This window comes from Microcaecilia unicolor, chromosome 1 (genome assembly GCF_901765095.1).
Source record: "Microcaecilia unicolor chromosome 1, aMicUni1.1, whole genome shotgun sequence".
Classification (NCBI taxonomy): Eukaryota; Metazoa; Chordata; class Amphibia; order Gymnophiona; family Siphonopidae; genus Microcaecilia; species Microcaecilia unicolor.
In genome coordinates, this window is record NC_044031.1 from 713,499,325 (window position 1) to 713,517,120 (window position 17,796).

At 43.6% G+C, this 17,796-nt stretch overlaps 1 protein-coding gene across 2 annotated transcripts in view; it reads right to left on the reverse strand.

The window, feature by feature from the left end:
* Positions 1-17,796, reverse strand: part of LEO1 (LEO1 homolog, Paf1/RNA polymerase II complex component) — a 95,681-nt gene that overhangs the window by 38,369 nt on the left and 39,516 nt on the right. For both annotated transcript variants that reach the window (XM_030189372.1, XM_030189367.1), the window contains 4 exons: positions 11,829-11,977; positions 11,609-11,693; positions 9,919-10,013; positions 7,767-7,901 (listed from right to left, as the gene is read on the reverse strand). In XM_030189372.1, the coding sequence (XP_030045232.1) occupies positions 7,767-7,901; positions 9,919-10,013; positions 11,609-11,693; positions 11,829-11,977 (464 nt within the window). The remainder of the gene's footprint in view (positions 1-7,766; positions 7,902-9,918; positions 10,014-11,608; positions 11,694-11,828; positions 11,978-17,796) is intronic.

Consider the following 17,796-nt stretch of genomic DNA (forward strand, 5'->3'; position numbering starts at 1 on the left):
CCTGCATCCAGAAGGTGACGACTGAGAAAGTCTGCCTGAACGTTCTCCGTTCCTGCTACATGCCGAGAGGGTGGCTAGATGAAGCTCTGCCCATTCCATGAGCGTCACTGTTTCCTGCTGCAACTGGCGACTTCTTGTCCCCCCTTACCAATTGACATAATTTACTGCCGTTGCATTGTCTGATAGAATGCGCACAGACTCACCCTCCAGCAGTGAGCAAAACACTTCTACGGCCAACTGAATTGCCCTGGTTTCCAACAGGTTGACTGAGCAGGACACCTCCTGTGGAGACCAAAGTCCTTGTGCCAACTGCCCCAGGCTGTGAGCTCCCCAAGTCCTTGAGACTGGCATCCGTTGTCACTACCATCCAGTACAGTGGATCCAGAATCATCCCTTTGGTTAAACTGGTTGTTCGCAGCCACCAATGTAGTCTGCTGCGTGCCCGTGCCTGCGGAAGCAATCTCAACTGCAGAGAATCCATCTGCGGAGACCACCGGGACAAAAGGGATTATTGAAGAGACCTCAAAAGTGTGCCCCAGCCCAAGGCACTACTTCTATTGTCGCCACCACAGAGCCCAAAACCTGATGGTAATCCTGTGCACAAGGAATGGTTCTGAGCAGGAACGCCTGAATCTGAGACCATAACTTGAGAATCCTGTCCTGTCCTGAGGAAGAAATACTCAATCCTGGGCTGTATCAAAGGACACCCCCAAGTACTCAAGGGTCTGAGATGGCACCAGGCGACTCTTAAGGGAGTTGACCACCCAAACAAGGAACCGAAGGAACTGGACCACCCTACTACTACTACTACTACTATTTAGCATTTCTATAGCGCTACAAGGCATACGCAGCGCTGCACAAACATAGAAGAAAGACAGTCCCTGCTCAAAGAGCTTACACTCTAATAGACAAAAAATAAAGTAAGCAAATCAAATCAATTATTGTGTACAGGAAGGAGGAGGGTAGGTGGAGGCAGGTGGTTACAAGTGGTTACGAGTCAAAAGCAATGTTAAAGAGGTGGGCTTTCAGTCTAGATTTAAAGGTGGCCAAGGAAGGGGCAAGACGTAGGGGCTCAGGAAGTTTATTCCAGGCGTAGGGTGCAGCGAGATCTGTGACCTGCAAACTTTCCTCGGGTTAGCCAGCCATCCAAATAGGGATGAACTGTCCTTTCTGAGAGCCGCTGCCACTACCACCATGACTTTGATGAACATGCGAGGAGCTGTAGCTAATCCAAACGGAAGCGCTCAAAATTGAAAATGCTTGCCTAAAACCACAAAGCAAAGAAATCGCTGGTGCACAGGATGAATCGGAATGTGCAGATAGATCTCTGCCAAATCTAGTGTGGTCAAAAACTCTCCCGATCAGGTCTCTGTCAAATCTAGTGCAGTCAAAAACTCTTCCAATCTGACGGCCACTATCACCAAGCTAAGAGTTTCCATACGAAAACTGGTGATCTTGAGGGTCTGATTGACCGTCTTGAGATCCAAAATCAGGCAGAAGGACCCTTCCTTCTTAGGGACTACAAAGTAAATGGAATAACGGCCTTGCCTGATTTCCGAGGAGGGAACCGGACAAATAGCCTGTAGCTCGAGAAGCCTTGTTAAAGTGTCCTGAACTGCACCCGCCTTAAGGCAAGATCGGCAGGGAGAATCCAGAAAGGCATCTGGACTATGCCGAACAAATTCTAAGGTGTACCCATCACGAATAATCTCTAACACCAACTGATTGGAGGTAATGTGGGCCCACTTCCAATAGACGAGCTCACACAGGTATCAGAGGTTGGACCCAAACACCTTAATTGGGCAGGACAGGCTGATGACTAGAAAGAGGCCCCGGGTTCCCTGCCACCTCTCAGAGTCCCCTGAAAGGATTGCGTTCTCTGGAAAAACCTTGACCTCTGACTCTGAGTTCCTCTACCTATCCAAAACAGGAAGTCTCGGTCCTGACTCCGGTCGAAAAGCGAGTCATGGCCTGATGCTCGAGGCCGGTCCTCCAAAAAGCGAGGAACCTTAGTATCACCCAGACTGCGGACTAACTTGTCCATCTCGTCTCCAAACAAAAAGGAACCCCAGAAAGAGAATTTACTCAGCTTAAATTTAGAATCCGCATCTGCGGACCAGCCTCTTAGCCAATAATATCATCGCACAGCTACTCCTAAGGCCATGGACTTAGAAGACGCCCTCTGTAAATCGTACAAAGCATCCACTAAAAAGGTGGAACCCATCTCAATTCTAGCCACTTATCAAAGACAAATCATACGAAGCTCTATCCAAATACAAATCTACCTACGCAGTCAACCTCTCCTACATCAGCACACAACTGTGGAACGCTTTACCAAAAACCGTGAAAACCATGTATGATCACCTCCAATTCAGGAAAAGACTAAAAACTCACCTGTTTCAAAAGGCATATCCTCCCACCCCACCATAAAAACATGTACTTCGCGACACCACAACATTATAGTTCGTTATGATCACCAACAAATCCATCTGCTCCTGACTTCCATCATGAGGTCCCCACCACATGATCCTTATGTGGTTCCCACCACATAAGCCTCTTCCTACCACTTCTTAACCTTGTATTTGTAACTGTTTACTCCAGAATCTACTAACACCTCTCTGGCAACATGTAAGCCACATTGAGCCTGCGAATAGGTGGGAAAATGTGGGGTACAAATGTAACAAATAAATAAATATCCAAGACCCTTTCGGCCCACCTGAAGCAAGCCCTTGCCACCAATGAACCGCAGATGGCCACCTGAACCACTAAGGAACAGACATCAAAACTACTCTTTAAGACAGTCTCCATCTGGCAATCCTGAACATCCCGAATCGGGGCTGTACTTCCATCCACCGGGACAGTATTGAGCTTAGTCACAGCTGAGACTACCGCATCTACTACGGGAATTTTAAGAAGGGACTTGTCCGCATCCGGAACCGGATAAAGCCGCACCACAGACCGAGCCAGATGAAAAGGAGAATCTGGAACATCCCATTGGGTCTGAATGATGTCCCTAATATCCTGGTACGTAGGGAAAGTTTTACTTGGACGTCTAATGCCCTTCACAAAAAGATCCACCTTACGGCCCTCTATCGCCACGGGCTGCTCATCCTCAAAATGTAATATAGTTGCCACCAAAGAAATGAACTCCTCAAGTCATCCTTGTGAAAAATTCTAATACCCGAAGGATCTTCCCCTGGGAGTAGATTCCATACTCGGGTCTGTTGGAGACATGGGTCCTCCAAGAACTGCCCCTATCCTAATACATGTGCCTCCAGAGAGGGCATCTCTAGATCTGGATCAGAGGCTTGATCCTCCTCCAGATCCCAGGATCCCCAGGTCTCTTTGCAGGTGGAAGCCCCAACTGCCCGTCAGACGACTCTGGAAAGTTTTGGAGTTCGGAGACTGGGAGAGCCGGCGCTCGCTTCGACAGAATCCGCAACTTTTGAGGCAGACCGCAGTGTTGAGGGAGTTTCATTAAGCCCTCCCTCTTGCATAGCTCCTCCAAGACCAGGAATCAGTTACACGCCAACGGGGTCACAGCGTGTAGAAGCGTCCGAGGAGGGACAGGCTTCCCCTGTTGAGCGAGGAGGACCCGTTGCTGTGTCAACCCCGGGAAGACTACCATCAGAGGAGAGCCAGGTTTTTCAGCTTCCCTCTTCTTCTACCCAGGGCCCTGCTTCCAAAAGTAACGGAGACTTGGAGAGACCTGCTGTGGTAACATTGGAATTGTTATGGGATGTGATTCAGGGTTTGAATTCCACCCTTCTTCAGATATCTAATTCTTTCAAAGGAGAGACTGTGGAATTGAAACAATCATATCAAATCCTGCCCGACAAAACTGAAGATCAGGTGATTAGAACTGATTTATTGGAAGGGGAGGTTGTCCATTTACAGAGTTTTGCCTCAGCACCTATCAAGGACAGAGATGTGCAAGCTCGTAAGCTTGAGTATCTGGAAAATCAAGGAAGAAGGTGCAAAAGATCAACCTTGAGTTCACTACCAAGCCATCTCCTCTTTGGTAATTTCTAAAATAGACTACTGTAATTCCCTTTATGTTGGTCTACCCTTGCACTCCCTGAAGCATCTTCACATTATCCAATTGACAGCAGTTAAAATTATTCATCATGCACACCACTTCAACCATGTCACTTCTCTTCACTGCCTTGAACACTGGTTACCTGCCTCTTTCCGTATCTGCTTTAAGCTTCTTATGCTAGTTTTCAAAGGACGTCTCTCTCCTCTGCACCTGCCTACTTACATCAGATTCGGATTCCTTATTCCCCATCCCACCTCCTTTGCTCCGCATCTGATCACTACTTGTGTGTTCCTTCACCCACCGCTCCTCACCTTACAATCTCTTGAGACACTGCTTTCAGCTACCTGGGCCCAAAGCTTTGAAACTCTCTTCTCCCTCCCTTCATTTAAAGTCTTCCTTAAGACTCACCTTTTTGCCCTGGCTTTTGAATCCACCCCCCCCCCCCCCCCCTTAGGGCCTCCTCTCTTACTCTAGCTAGTATCTGTTTATCTGCATTGTACTAGAAAAGTTTTCTGTAAACCACTTAGTTGCCTGTTTGGATCTATTTTGTGGTATATCAAACCCAAATAAATTAAATATATATATATATTTTTAAATGCCTTATGCATCAGCAACACAAACTCTGGAGAAATGGAGAATCAAACTCCTCAGTTTCCACCCCCAACAAACCAGCCAGCCCCGTGTCCCAGGACATAGCAGCAGTACCAGACCCAGCACTCTGCCGAGTTCCTGATGGTGGGTTGGCAGTTAAAGAATGCGTCGGGACATCAAAAATTGCGACCGCAGCAGAGTGGGTTGAAGAAAGCATTGAGGAGCCCACCAAACCTTCCCCCGATGTCCCCACAGCAGCTCCCAGGATAACCTGCATCATGAAGTAAGGCAGCTGAGGGCTCCGAGCGGAGGCATGAGAACAAGAAAGCACAGAAGACACCCGAAGCTGCTCTTTGGCTCCCACACCAGAAGCAGCACTTGGCCGACTTGGCAGGGGCAACCATTAAAGAAATAAGAATATACTCACAGCACCACAGAAATGTTGGCAGAGCATAAGCAAAGTACCTTCACTGCTAAACCAGACAGCTGGCTCCTTGAAACAGCTGCCGCTGTTCAGTTGTCCTATGCTGTTGTCTTTTCCCCCAATAAATAAAAGGGTAGGAGCTGAACTAAAGGGAATCAAAGGGGGAGAAGGGATGTACCTGGTGCCTCCAGGTATACCCCTGAGCCCTAAGAAGGGACTGCTGAAACCCAAAGCTCCACTGGGTCTGTGTGTCAGATCAGGAGCCACAATCAATCTAGCGCTAGATTTAAAGAATAATGAAAATGAGGCTGATGCATATTACCCTACATGGCAGAGCTCTGGTGTTCTCTCTATTTCCAGCTATTGGTAGATGGGCATAACCCACAAGTCTCTGGATTTATCTGAGGAACACTATGGAAGGGGGTGTGTTGCAGACATGTTCAGGGCGAAACTAGAGAGAGCCCAAACTGTGGACACCCAACAGCGATAACTAAATGGGAAGAAACGTCCAAGTCAAAAAAGAAGGGCATCCTATGTTAGATCTGTTTCCATCATGATTGAGTGGCTTACCACTGAAGGGATTAAGGCATGACCCCTTCTTAATCTCTCAGTGGTTACTGCTCCACCTACCTCACCTCTGAAAGTGACACTAGAAAGGGAAACTAGGCTCCCTGACAACATCAGGTATTATGGGCATTCTGAACACAGCAGTAAGCAGGTCTGAAGGGTAGCCTAGTGGCAGTGGACTGTAAACTAGGAGTCCCAGGTTCAAATCCCATGTCAATTCTTTTTTTACCTTTAAATTGTGAGCCCTCCAGAAACAGAGACATACCTACCATACCTAAATATTAAAGACACCTCAAGCCTAAGAGCTTTTGAGGTGATGCATATTCAGGTACAGTATGTATTTCCCTGTTTCTGGAGGGCTCACCACTTAAAACTAACAGAATAGCAGAGAAATATGAACCTGGATGACCTGGATTGAAGTTTGCTGCACTGACCACTAGGTTGCTCTTTTGCTCTGCAGGGATACCTGTGTGGCCATTTTCATACAAATGCTGCCAGACATCCTTGTCTCTGGTTTTTTGGTGTTCATAATTTGGACATTTTATTTTAGAAAACGGCTGTTCATTTTGAACATACTCACATATTTTTTTAACAGGAAACCCCAACATTTTTCCTATTCGAAAATGGCTGTGAGATGGACCTTTTTTTTTGGACGTTAAGAGTGGGATATCCTTCTGACTTGGGACGTTCTTTTGAAAATGCCCCTCCACATGTACTAAGGGATAGATGACAATTAAATGGTGGGACCAAAGCATTCCTAAGATCTCAGACTGCAAAATCAAAATCTCACAACAAAGCAGAAATGAATCTCCAACACTGCCAAAGAAGTTTGCAAATGCTTCACCTCCAGCCTACTCTATACATTTAACACAATCAACTACCTGCAGTTTTATGACCATATTTTGATCCAACTTTCACTCTGAATCGCTCTGGTCAGCTGTCAGAATGCACTGCAATGGTGATGCAGTGTAAGCTGTGATAGGACACTGAAAAAAATACTAGTGTACAGGTTACTTTCTTCTGTAGGCATTCGGGTCGGAAGGATAACACCCTTCCTTTTGTTTTCTCTCTAAATGCTAGTACTTCTTGTTCATTGGCATCTCTCTGTTAACACCTAATTTGAACTGCAAGACTATTTTACATTAACATTTGTTATTGTGCCAACTGCAAGGTTTTGGAACTGATGGAATAAAAATGGTCCAAAAACAAATACCTACATATGTATCCCCATAGGGAGAGAGAAGAGAGCAAATCCATGACAGATACTTGCTGCCCACTAATGAAGAAATATTATTCCTCATTAATTAAATTCAAGAACGTAAAAAAAAAAAAAACAACCTAGAAAGGTCATACATGAACTATGAAACATTTAAACAAACTCTGAAATGTGCTTTCAGTTAATTTCAGTGGGATTCATCAGTGTTGTAAAACTACAGGGTAGAGAGAGAAAAATATGTTAAAGCGTGATAACTTGCTAAAATATAGGGCAACCAAAACTTTTTTTTCCAGTTTTGGCTGAATCCGAATCTGCAGTTGAATTTGCTGCATCAAAAAAGATACTGGCACAGTCCCTACTGAACAAAAACAGGTCCCATTCTGCCACCCCCCCCCCAAACAAAAACTACCCCCACCCCAACACTCACCAGGCCTACCTTACAAACCCTGGTGGACTAGTGGTCTCATTGGGACAGAAGCGATCCCCACTGACTTTGAAACCTGCACAGGCAGGAGTGATCTATCTCAAAATGGTTGCCAGGACCTCCTGCAGCAGCCTCGTGAGGCTGCCATGGGAAGTCATGGCAGCCATTTTGACTACGAAATCAGCATAGGCAGGAGCAACTGGGGCAGGGGGAGGGAGAAATTTTTGTTCCGGAGGGGCTGGAGCGCGGCAAGAGTGGAACCTGTTTTTATTCAGGGGAGGGGAGTTTCAGCACTGGCATTTTCGGCAGAAACTGAAACAAGGAAAAATTTTTAATTTGGGCCAGTTTTGGCACTGAAGTCAAAACTCAGTCAGCCTCTATTGCTAAGTTTGGCAAAAGATGATTTGCAGTACATTATGTGCACAGTTTCATGACACCACCTTCTCAAATTCATTCAGAATGCTGAAGTATTGTCCTTATGCCAACGCTGGCTCCCTATGCTTACCTGAAAGTTAGCTTGGTCTTGAACACAGCTTGGCCCTGTAGACCAGTTCCCTGTCTGATGAACAAATGGTTGTGGTCCCCTTGTAATGGTGCTTTGTACACATCAAAGACTTCATTGCCCAAATGTAATGACATGCTTCAAAGATAAACATTTATGTGTCATTAAATGCCCTGCTATCTTTGCAGAAAAATCAAAATATTAATACAAAACAAGTGTCAAATTATCAGCCTTCCAAGTAAAAACCAAGTTATTAATTCTTTTTGATTTTATCAAGGTAGAGATAAATGATCATATGTGAAAGAAAGTGAATTAACCATTCCTTGTTATTCAGTATTCCTGCCTTAATATTCATCGTCAGATCTTTATGACATTAAAGGACATTTATCACTGTTTAACATTTTGGAATGCACATCAGCCATTATCTACTGTAAGCCAGAAACATATGGGCATCTGTATTTTGTGTTACAATTACACAGGAAGTCACCATCTTTCCCCCTAGAAAACAAAACTGGGCATATACAATATTCAAGTACTATGGAGCTAAGCAATTTTCAGGAGTTCCGATTTCAAGCTGGTCTAAACCAAGGCTGGAATTTCCCAAGAAAAGAACATAAGGACTGCCAGATTGGGTGAGACCAGAGGTCCATCTAACCCACTATCTTCTTTCCAACAGTGTCAATCTAGGTCATAAGTACCTGGCAGGATCCCAAAAAGCTAGATTCATGCTGTTTACCCCAGGAATAAGAAGTGGCTTTCCTCAGATCTACCTGAGGAATAGAATTTTGTGGATTACATGAAAATACACTCCACCAGATAAGTTTCTTGGGGTATGCCCATCTATCCTATGGAGCTGTGAACTATGATACAATGTTATGAGATTAAGTACAAAGGACACTTCTAAGTTTAGTAACCTTTGTTTACAGAGTGTGGGATAGCTTTTTCAATAGTGATTTTTTTCTCTTCATTTTGCCTAAAGAAATTAAGAAAGAGGGTAGTTGAGGCTCACTTGTTTAAAGTCAACTTTAATGTAGTCGTGCCCTCTTTCTTAATTTCTTTAGGCAAAAATATTTTTGTTAGATTGCATACGTTATGTTACACCAGGACTTCTATTCCACCTTTACCTCTACAGTTCAGGATCGATCATATCCTAAGAGACCAGATCAAAATATCCAGGAATTATAATACAAACAAAATGAAACACAAATATAAAAGCAAATAAAAATAAACACAGGTCATAAGCCTGTCAGTCCTGTTAGAGTCTGAAGATACAAGGCCAACATCATAGAACAAGAAAGCTTTCAGCTATTTTCTGAATACTAGATAACGACAGCAATTTCTCAATGATAACAGGTAGAGAGTTCCAGAGTGTGGCCATCTGATAATGTAACAAAGAAGAAAAATGTTTGATTTTAATTTAGTTGTATCTGGAAAAAGCAAAAGAAATTGATTTTGGGTGTTGTTTTAAGGAGTTGGGACTGTTTAGGTGGTTATGAGGATAGTTACAGGGGGTAACTTTTTTTTTTTTTTTTTTTGAGTGGGACAGGTTGAAGATGGTGAGGCAGTTGTAGGGGTGTATTTTTGGTGGGGTCTCTTTTGGAGGGTGGGAACAGTAGAAAACAGGGGAGAGGCAGTTTGAAAGCAAGACTTTCCAAACTGCTATGTTTCAAATCGGGACCAATGTCTCCAAATGAGTTAGTTTTGCACATACCATGACAGCAAGGAACCTCACTCCTAAGCCACAGCACGTGGAGTATGATTCTCAAGTCTCTCAACTTCACTACTAATGCTCACTGTAGTACTTGCATCATGCCAAAGAAAGCTTACTTCTGGAACTTACAAGATGCTTCTCTGAATATAAGTTTCTATACTGGAGAAGATAGACCTGTTTCTCCCACAGAAATGCATTAGCCATTATTTTGAAGGGCTTATTTTTCTAGAACCTCCTGTCCAATCTGGCCCATTTTTAAACTCAAAGTGTCTTTTTAACGCTTCACCCATCCAATTCCATTTAATTTTTTCAGAATTAATTTTGCCTCCTGACAAATAGACAGACATTTCTTGGCCCCTTTGGTACAATTCTTTCCAACTTTTGTCAGGTTGGAAACAAAAAGCAGCTCCGATTGCTTCATCATTGATAAAAGTGTCAACTAACCTTCCATCAGACCATTTAACTATGCGTGCATTGCTTTCTCTAATTTCATTTCCCTCTTCATCCCGCCGCGTTCTCCATCTTATGGTGTTTTCAACCTGCATGAACAGACAATGGTTACATCTGCACCCATAACAAATACAACCAAGACATGCTGCTCTGCATACACAGCACCTTTGTGCTTTGTACTTTCCGATAGACAGTTTTTCTTTAAAACCTATCAGCACATTCCTAAAATTTGTTGCCCGACGATGTGGAAACTGCTGGTATAATAGGGTTTAAAGAAAAGGTTTGGATACATTCCTGGAGGTAAAATCCAAAGACTGTATTAAGCAGATATGGGGGTGAACAGCATAGAATCTTACTACTTTTTGGGATCCCACCAGGTACTTGTGACCTGGATTGGCCTCTATCGATAAAAGGATATAGGGCTTGATGGACCTTTGGTCTAATCCAGTATGGCAATTCTTATTTTCATACATCTTTTATATTTTAGTTAGCATAAATTTAATAGCCTTTGCTCTGACGGGAAAAGGAGCAGTGTGTTCTAAGAGATTTGGATTAATGTGCGAGGACTCTTCATTTTCTGTCAGCAGCCTTCAGATATGCCTGTAATATCTTTTACCTCTATGTATTACTAAGAACTCACAAGGAGAAATTAGGTCTTACCTGATAATTTTCTTTCCATTAGTCCTTTGCAGTATTCCAGAACCTGTGGGATAGTTATGTCCATCAACCAGCAAGTGGAGATAGAGAACTGAAAACTGAGATGACCCATCTCTCTCTTGGCATCCACTCCAGCTCCTCAGTATTTTTATCTCCACCTGCTGACAGATGGACACAACTATCCCATAGGTTCTGGAATAGTGGGAAGCTACGTAATGGAAATGGAATTACATTTTTTTTTCCTCTAAATAATTTGGCTGAATCTGGTTGGAAAAGTAACATCTCACAGACTCAGTGATAATTATTATTTTAATTTCATCTTCCAGTAAGTTCTATATTTTTCAGTTCATTGTGTTAAAACAAAATATTTAGAATTTAAGAACTCATCTTTGAATATGAAACTGAATTGCAACTTAGCTATCTGTATAGTCATGCAATGGAAATGAATGCATGCAATTCCAGATTCACTGTCAGGGCCATTCAATGTTTTGTTTTGGTTTTTTTGAAGTGGGGGGTGGGGGGGGGGGGGGTTGTACCAAAGTCAGTTCTTAAGAACAGCACTGAATTGACAAAGCTGGGAAACAAAATGTCCTATTAACTTATAAATCAGCTTCAGCATGCTAGAACACACTGCCCTGCTTCAAAACATTCTCTGCCATGGCTGAGAGTCCAAGCGCCATCACCATACTCATTTAGCAATTGGTCTCTGTCAATTCAAGTACCAGTCATGAATATAGCTTTTGTGATAACTGAATGACACTGTTAAACCAACTTCATACAGCCTGAATAATTTCCAGCTTCTAACAATGCAAAAGACCAAGCAATCTGGAGGTGAAAAACTAAGGGCTCATTTAATATTGGACACTCAATCATTCACTCTAGTCCCTAAGAAAGACTTACGTTAACAAAAAACTTGAAAATATTAAATGGTCATCTCCTAACCCCTGGAACACAGATCATGTCAAGTAACAAGTTAAGATAAATAACCTCAAAACAGTAAGCCAAGGGCAAAGCAAGTTAAGGATACCTTTAATTTTAACCTAGTTCTACCTTCTTCATCAAGCATCTCTTCATCTTCAAATTCATCCTCGTAGTACTGAGGATCAAAAGGCCTGAAACGAAGTACAAAATCATGTGTCTTTCCAACTGCTTCCATACAGTAATTCAAAGTTCTGTGAAACAGTATAAATTAGACTGCTATGTCATATAGTCCTGGAACTGTGCTTCAGATTTGGCTTGAGCATTACCTTGGCTCCACACTCAGAAAATTAGGTAATTTCACAAAATAGAGATCATTTCCCAAGTCTGTATTCACTTTAGGGATTTCCACTTCTATCCTGGTTTCTGGAACAGGTTCTTCCTCTGGCTGGTCCTGATCCATGGCATCCTCGTTATCCTGAAGGACCAAGCACAAAAAAATAACTGACAAACATTATAGAAACACAGAAACATCACAGATAAATAATGATTATGATGAGTAACTTGACTATGGGCACTTAAAAGGCTTACACAGATCCTCACCTGCATGACTCACTGTACAGTACTGGGATTTTAGAAGCATGTTGAGGCAGTAACTCCTCTCAAGTAGAAGGTATGTTCCAATTCTCATAAAGGACATCCCACCATGGGAAACAAAGGAAAAAAAAACTGGCCCCAATTCAAATGGGAGCTGAGAAAATAACTACTAGGCCTCAATCTGCTTTCTCTTCTCCTCCTACTCACCCCTACCTGTGGACACTAATTTTCATGTGAATTATACAACCTGTCTTAGCTGATGTTCTGTTAAGAAAATGCATTCCCTACAAATCATCTCCCTCACCACAGTACAGGAAATTATAGTTATGTACACTACCTAGAACCATGGATACTGCGCTTAATAAATAGTTCTAATAAACATGTCTGAGAAGGAGAGGTTCCTGGTTTACAATCCTGAAACACACTTCCAAGCACCTACTGACCTATGGACCCAAACTCAGTAATGATAAAGATTTCAGCAACAAATCTGTGGAACAGGGGATGTGATGATGGTTTAGGTCGTATTCACTGGAAATAAGAGGCTGGGGATGTTGCAGTGATAATATTTACAAGCCCTAAGAGAGATGCAGCAACCTTAGTCATCACAAACTAGTGAAAATTATGAGGGAAATTCAGGGTGCAGGGGTACAAGGCTCACAAGTGAACTGTAGTCTGTGATTCCCTACCAAAAATTTTCATTTAATTATGCAGATGGGAAAGAAAGAAATAAAAGTGATAAGGGGAGGTGGAACATTGGTAGATGAAACCCTTAGGTAGCAAAAAAATGGAAGCTCATGGCACTACAGACCTAGTTGGGGCAGGTTCTGACTGAGCTAAAAGCCTAAAAAAAATTGAGTCAGCAGCTTCTGGTTAAAAAGCAAAATATTGAACAGAGAGCACGGTTCATATTCTAGGAGCGACTATACCCTGGGTGGAGAAAGGTCTTTTTCCACAGGTAAAGGAGGTAGGAATCAACGATACTACATGATCCAATCATGCTCTGGTGTGGATTCAATTAATTGTGGATGAGGAGGATAGAGGGAGGTGATTTTGGCGAATCGATGACAGTCTTTTAGAGGAAGAAGCTATTGTCACACAATTAAAAGACAATAAGGAGAATTTGAGATGAATGACAATGGGGAGGTCCCACCACTGATGCTATTGGATGGCTTTAAAGCTATTATACAGGATCATTTAATCATGTTTGGGGGGGGGCAGGATGGTCAAGAAAAAAAAGCAAAAACTAGAGAAATGTATACTGCAATGAAGAGAGAGATATGGCAGCCCCATCATAAAATACTCAGATTCAATCAGATGGGGAAAGGGCTAAGCTGAAGGCTCTATTCATACAAGAAATAAGTTTTCAGCAAATTCTAACAGAACAGGTCATTTTAACAAGAGACTAAGGCTTATAGGTTACTTGCTTCTAAACTGAAAAAAATAAAGGATGCAGCCCAGGTTTGCTCTATGAGGACCAGAAGGAGAAGGTCTACTATGACTTACAAACTAAGCGCTTCTTTAACTTTTATAAAAACCTGAATAGAGTTAAAGCAAAAGAAGATATTGAGAGTATCTCAAATCTGTAACTTTGAGGCCAACAAAGGATGATTCAGAACAGCTGGAGAGAATGATTGAGGCGGAGATTTGGGATTCTATTCAATCTTTCAAATTTGGTAAATCACCTGGCTGTGATTAGCTGTCAGCCAAGTTTTACAAAATCTTTGGAGAGCTCCTAGGGGGCCCCTAGAAAAGATTTTACTTATTTATATTTTATTTATATACACTGCCTGCAAACCCAAAAGCTATTGAAGCAGTGTACATTCAGGTACAGTAGGTATTTTTCTGTCCCTGGATGGTTCACAATCTAGGTTTGTACCTGAGGCAATGGAAGGTTAAGTGACTTGACCAAAATCACAAGGAACTGCAATGGGATTTGAACAGGGCTCCCCTGAATAGCTTTCAGAGGACAAAACTTCCTTCCTGACAAGTCAGAAAAACTAAATGAAATCTCTGTAAACCTGGAGGATGTAATGGGTCAATTTGACAAATTGAAGAGTAGCAAGTCTCCTGGACCAGATGGTATCCATCCCAGAGTACGGATAGAATTGAAAAATGAATTTGCGGAACTATTGTTAGTAATATGTAATTTATCTTTAAAATCGACCGGAAGATTTGAGGGTGGCCAATGTAACGCCGATTTTTTAAAAAGGTTCCAGAGGAGATCTGGGAAATTATAGACCAGTGAGCCTGACATCGGTGCCGGGCAAAACGGTAGCGACTATTATAAAGAACAAAATTACAGAGTATATTCAAAAGCATGGATTAATGAGACAAGGCCAACATGGATTTAGTGAAGGGAAATCTTGCCTCACCAATCTATTACATTTCTTTGAAGGGGTGAACAAACATATGGATAAAGGTGAGCCGGTTTATATTGTGTATCTGGATTTTCAAAAAGCGTTTGACAAAGTACCTCATGAAAGACTCCAGAGGAAATTGGAGAGTCAAGGGATAGGAGGTAGTGCCCTATTGTGGATTAAAAACTGGTTAAAAAGATAGAAAACAGAGAGTAGGGTTAAATGGTCAGGATTCTCAATGGAGAAGGGTAGATAGTGGGGTTCCCCAGGGGTCTATGCTGGGATTGCTGCTTTTTAACATATTTATAAATGATCTAGATATGAGAGTAGTGAGGTAATTAAATTTGCTGATGACACAAAGTTATTCAAAATTGTTAAATCACGATGAGGAAGTGACGTCACCACTGCTGATGGCAGCTTAGCTCGATAGCTCCCGATCCACGAGGCCACAAAAAGCAATAAAAAGCGGCCATCGGGTGTTTTGAACCGCGAATAGCACGTTCCCACGGACTTTGACAACCACCCGACATGAGCAAAGCACAATCCTCGCGAATGAAAGAACCGGAGAAGCCTGCAGGCGGCGGCTCCAGTCGGGCCTCAAAGCGCCACGAGGTAATGGCGCCGGGCTCACCATCCGATTCCGATTCGGCGCTCTCGTTGGCAGAATCGCGCAAGCCACCGGCAAAAAAGGGAGTCTCGGCTGAACTTCGGCAGATCTTAACCGGCATCCAAGAAAACATTCAAAAATCAAAAGATGAAATACTGGAAAGAATGGAGGTTCTAAGCTCTGATTTAAAAGAACTGGGGGGAAGAGTGGAGGATGTGGAAGTGAGACTGGAAGAGCATGCCGAATCCCTGGTTTCACACGAGGCAAAACTACAAGAAATTGACCGTAAAACCCAGGAACTAACCTACAAAATTGACGACATTGAAAACCGGGGCAGGAGAAATAATCTCCGCTTTCGAGGAGTTCCTGAGGGAGGAGATACGGAGGACGTTTCTCGAATTGTGCATACCTTATGTGCCACACTGCGGGGCGACGAGGAGGCCGATGCAGCGTCCATTGAGTTGGATAGAGCACATAGAGCCCTGGGCCCGCGACAAGATAATAAAGTGCGAGACATCATTGTTCGGTTCCATAAGTTTGAAGTTAAGGAGCAGATTCTGAGTTGTGCTCGAAAAACACAGAACTTGGAATTCGGCGGAGCAAAGGTCTCTGTATATCAAGACTTGTCCCAGTTCACTTTGCAGCAGAGAAGGTTGTTGAAGCCCGCGCTGGACGTCCTCATAAAGGAACGCATTGCATATAGATGGGGCTTCCCCTTTTCGGTGATCTTTACAATCAAAGGGGCTAAGCATAGAGCCTGCTCACTGCCAGAAGCCTGGGCGTCCCTGTATGCGGCGGGGCTGGTGAACTCGGGCACACCTCCGGGAGCGGTGGCACCTGCTACTAAAGCGAGACTGCAAAAGTGGCAACGGATCCCCGAACCCAATAAAAAGAGCAACTCGAAGAGGCGGGTGGCAGCAGAGGGAACCTGAACTTTGATGAAGTAACTTATTTGGGGTTCGTAGTGAATGACCTTGCAAACAAGAGGGTGAGAGGGACAAGAGGTGACATGGTGTGGTATAAATGACTGTTGCTACTAAGTTTAAAAAGTTTTTTTTTCTTTCTCTCCTCTCTCTTTTGCTTCTAAATGTTCAGTGGAGGTCCTAATTTGGGGATACGGATGTATATCGGTTTACCTGAAGGGGAGAACTTAAACTAGGGGGGACCTTAAGGTGTGAAGGAGAAAAATGTGATGTGTCGGGTGGGTAACGTATACAGAGGCATGAAGCATTGGGAAACAAATGGGTTTGTAAGAGAGCGGTTCAAAATGGAAATGTTTAAATGGTCTGGGGACCTGATGGTAATTGGGAAGTGGCTGATGGGATGGGAGGGGAGAGGTGGGGTGCCTGGCATGTTGTGGGTTATTTTCTCTTCCTTTTTTTTCCCATTTAGGGGACTTGTTTCCCTGACTGGTGTATGGATGTGGGGGGGGAGGGGGGGAGGTCCGGACTTGCATAAAGTGAGAGTTGAAGAACATAGAAGCAATCAAGAGGCCATGTTGGAGGGTCCGTCTGGTTTTAGATGTCAGCCATGAGTGCAGATATAAAGGTTTTATCATATAATGTAAAAGGCTTGAACATGCCTCAAAAGCGGCAAAAACTATTTAAAGAGCTCCAGCATTTGAAGCCTCATATAGTGCTGTTGCAGGAGACGCACCTCCGCCAGCGGGATGAGAGACTCCTAAACCAGCCACAATACTCTAAGGGGTTTTTTGCCTCATCTGTGGATGGCTCTAGGAAAAGGGGTGTGGCGGTTTTGATTCATAAACAGGTACCTGCCCAAATAATTAAAATTAAACGGGACCCAGGGGGGCGTTTTTTGTTTTTGCACATAAACATAGACCAAGTGGACATAACTTTAGCTTCAATATATGCACCTAATGATCACCAAGGGGCATTTTACACTAAGGTGAAGAATCTTTTGGCCACATTCGCCCGGGGCTCTCTGATTCTGGGGGGTGATTTTAATGGGGTCATGGACCCGGTATTAGATCGGTCTGGAACTGCCCAGTCTGTGGGGAACAGGGACTCTTTGGCCTTAGGATCGCTGGCCCTTTCTTTGGGAACCCTGGACGTGTGGAGGCTTAATTATCCACGTGTGAGGGACTATACCTACTTCTCTTCAGTACATACGTCTTACTCCCGTATTGACTATATCTTCCTTGACGTAACGCTCTCAGAGCGGGGCCCGAGGGCAGGCATTGGGAATGTGACGATTTCAGATCATGCACCTGTCTGGGTGACGTTACCCTCTATTAAGGTGGAGGTTAAAGATCAGAGATGGGCACTGAATGCTAGTGTGTTGCTAGAGGGGGAGGTGGTGGAAGGCTACAGGAGGGTGTTGAAAGAATACTTGGAACTGAACAAAGAATCGGGACCCTCCCTTAGTATTGTGTGGGATACAATGAAGGCGGTGTCCAGGGGCTACTTTTTAAAGTTAGCTAGCCAACGTGCAAGGATACGTAGGAAACAATTGGCACAATGTCTGGAAAAGATTCGGGCGCTAGAGGCGGGACATAAGGCAAGTGGGTCACAGGCCACCCTGGAGGAACTGCGTAATCAGCGACTTCAGTTAGACTCTATTTACTCAGACCACCTATGCCAGCTTCAATCTAAATTGTCGGCCCGGGCATATGAATTTACTAATAAAGCAGGCAGACTCTTGGCCATACGTTTGCGCAAGCAAAAGGTGTCACGGGCGGTCACACATATCCGGGGGAAGCGGGGGGATATTCTG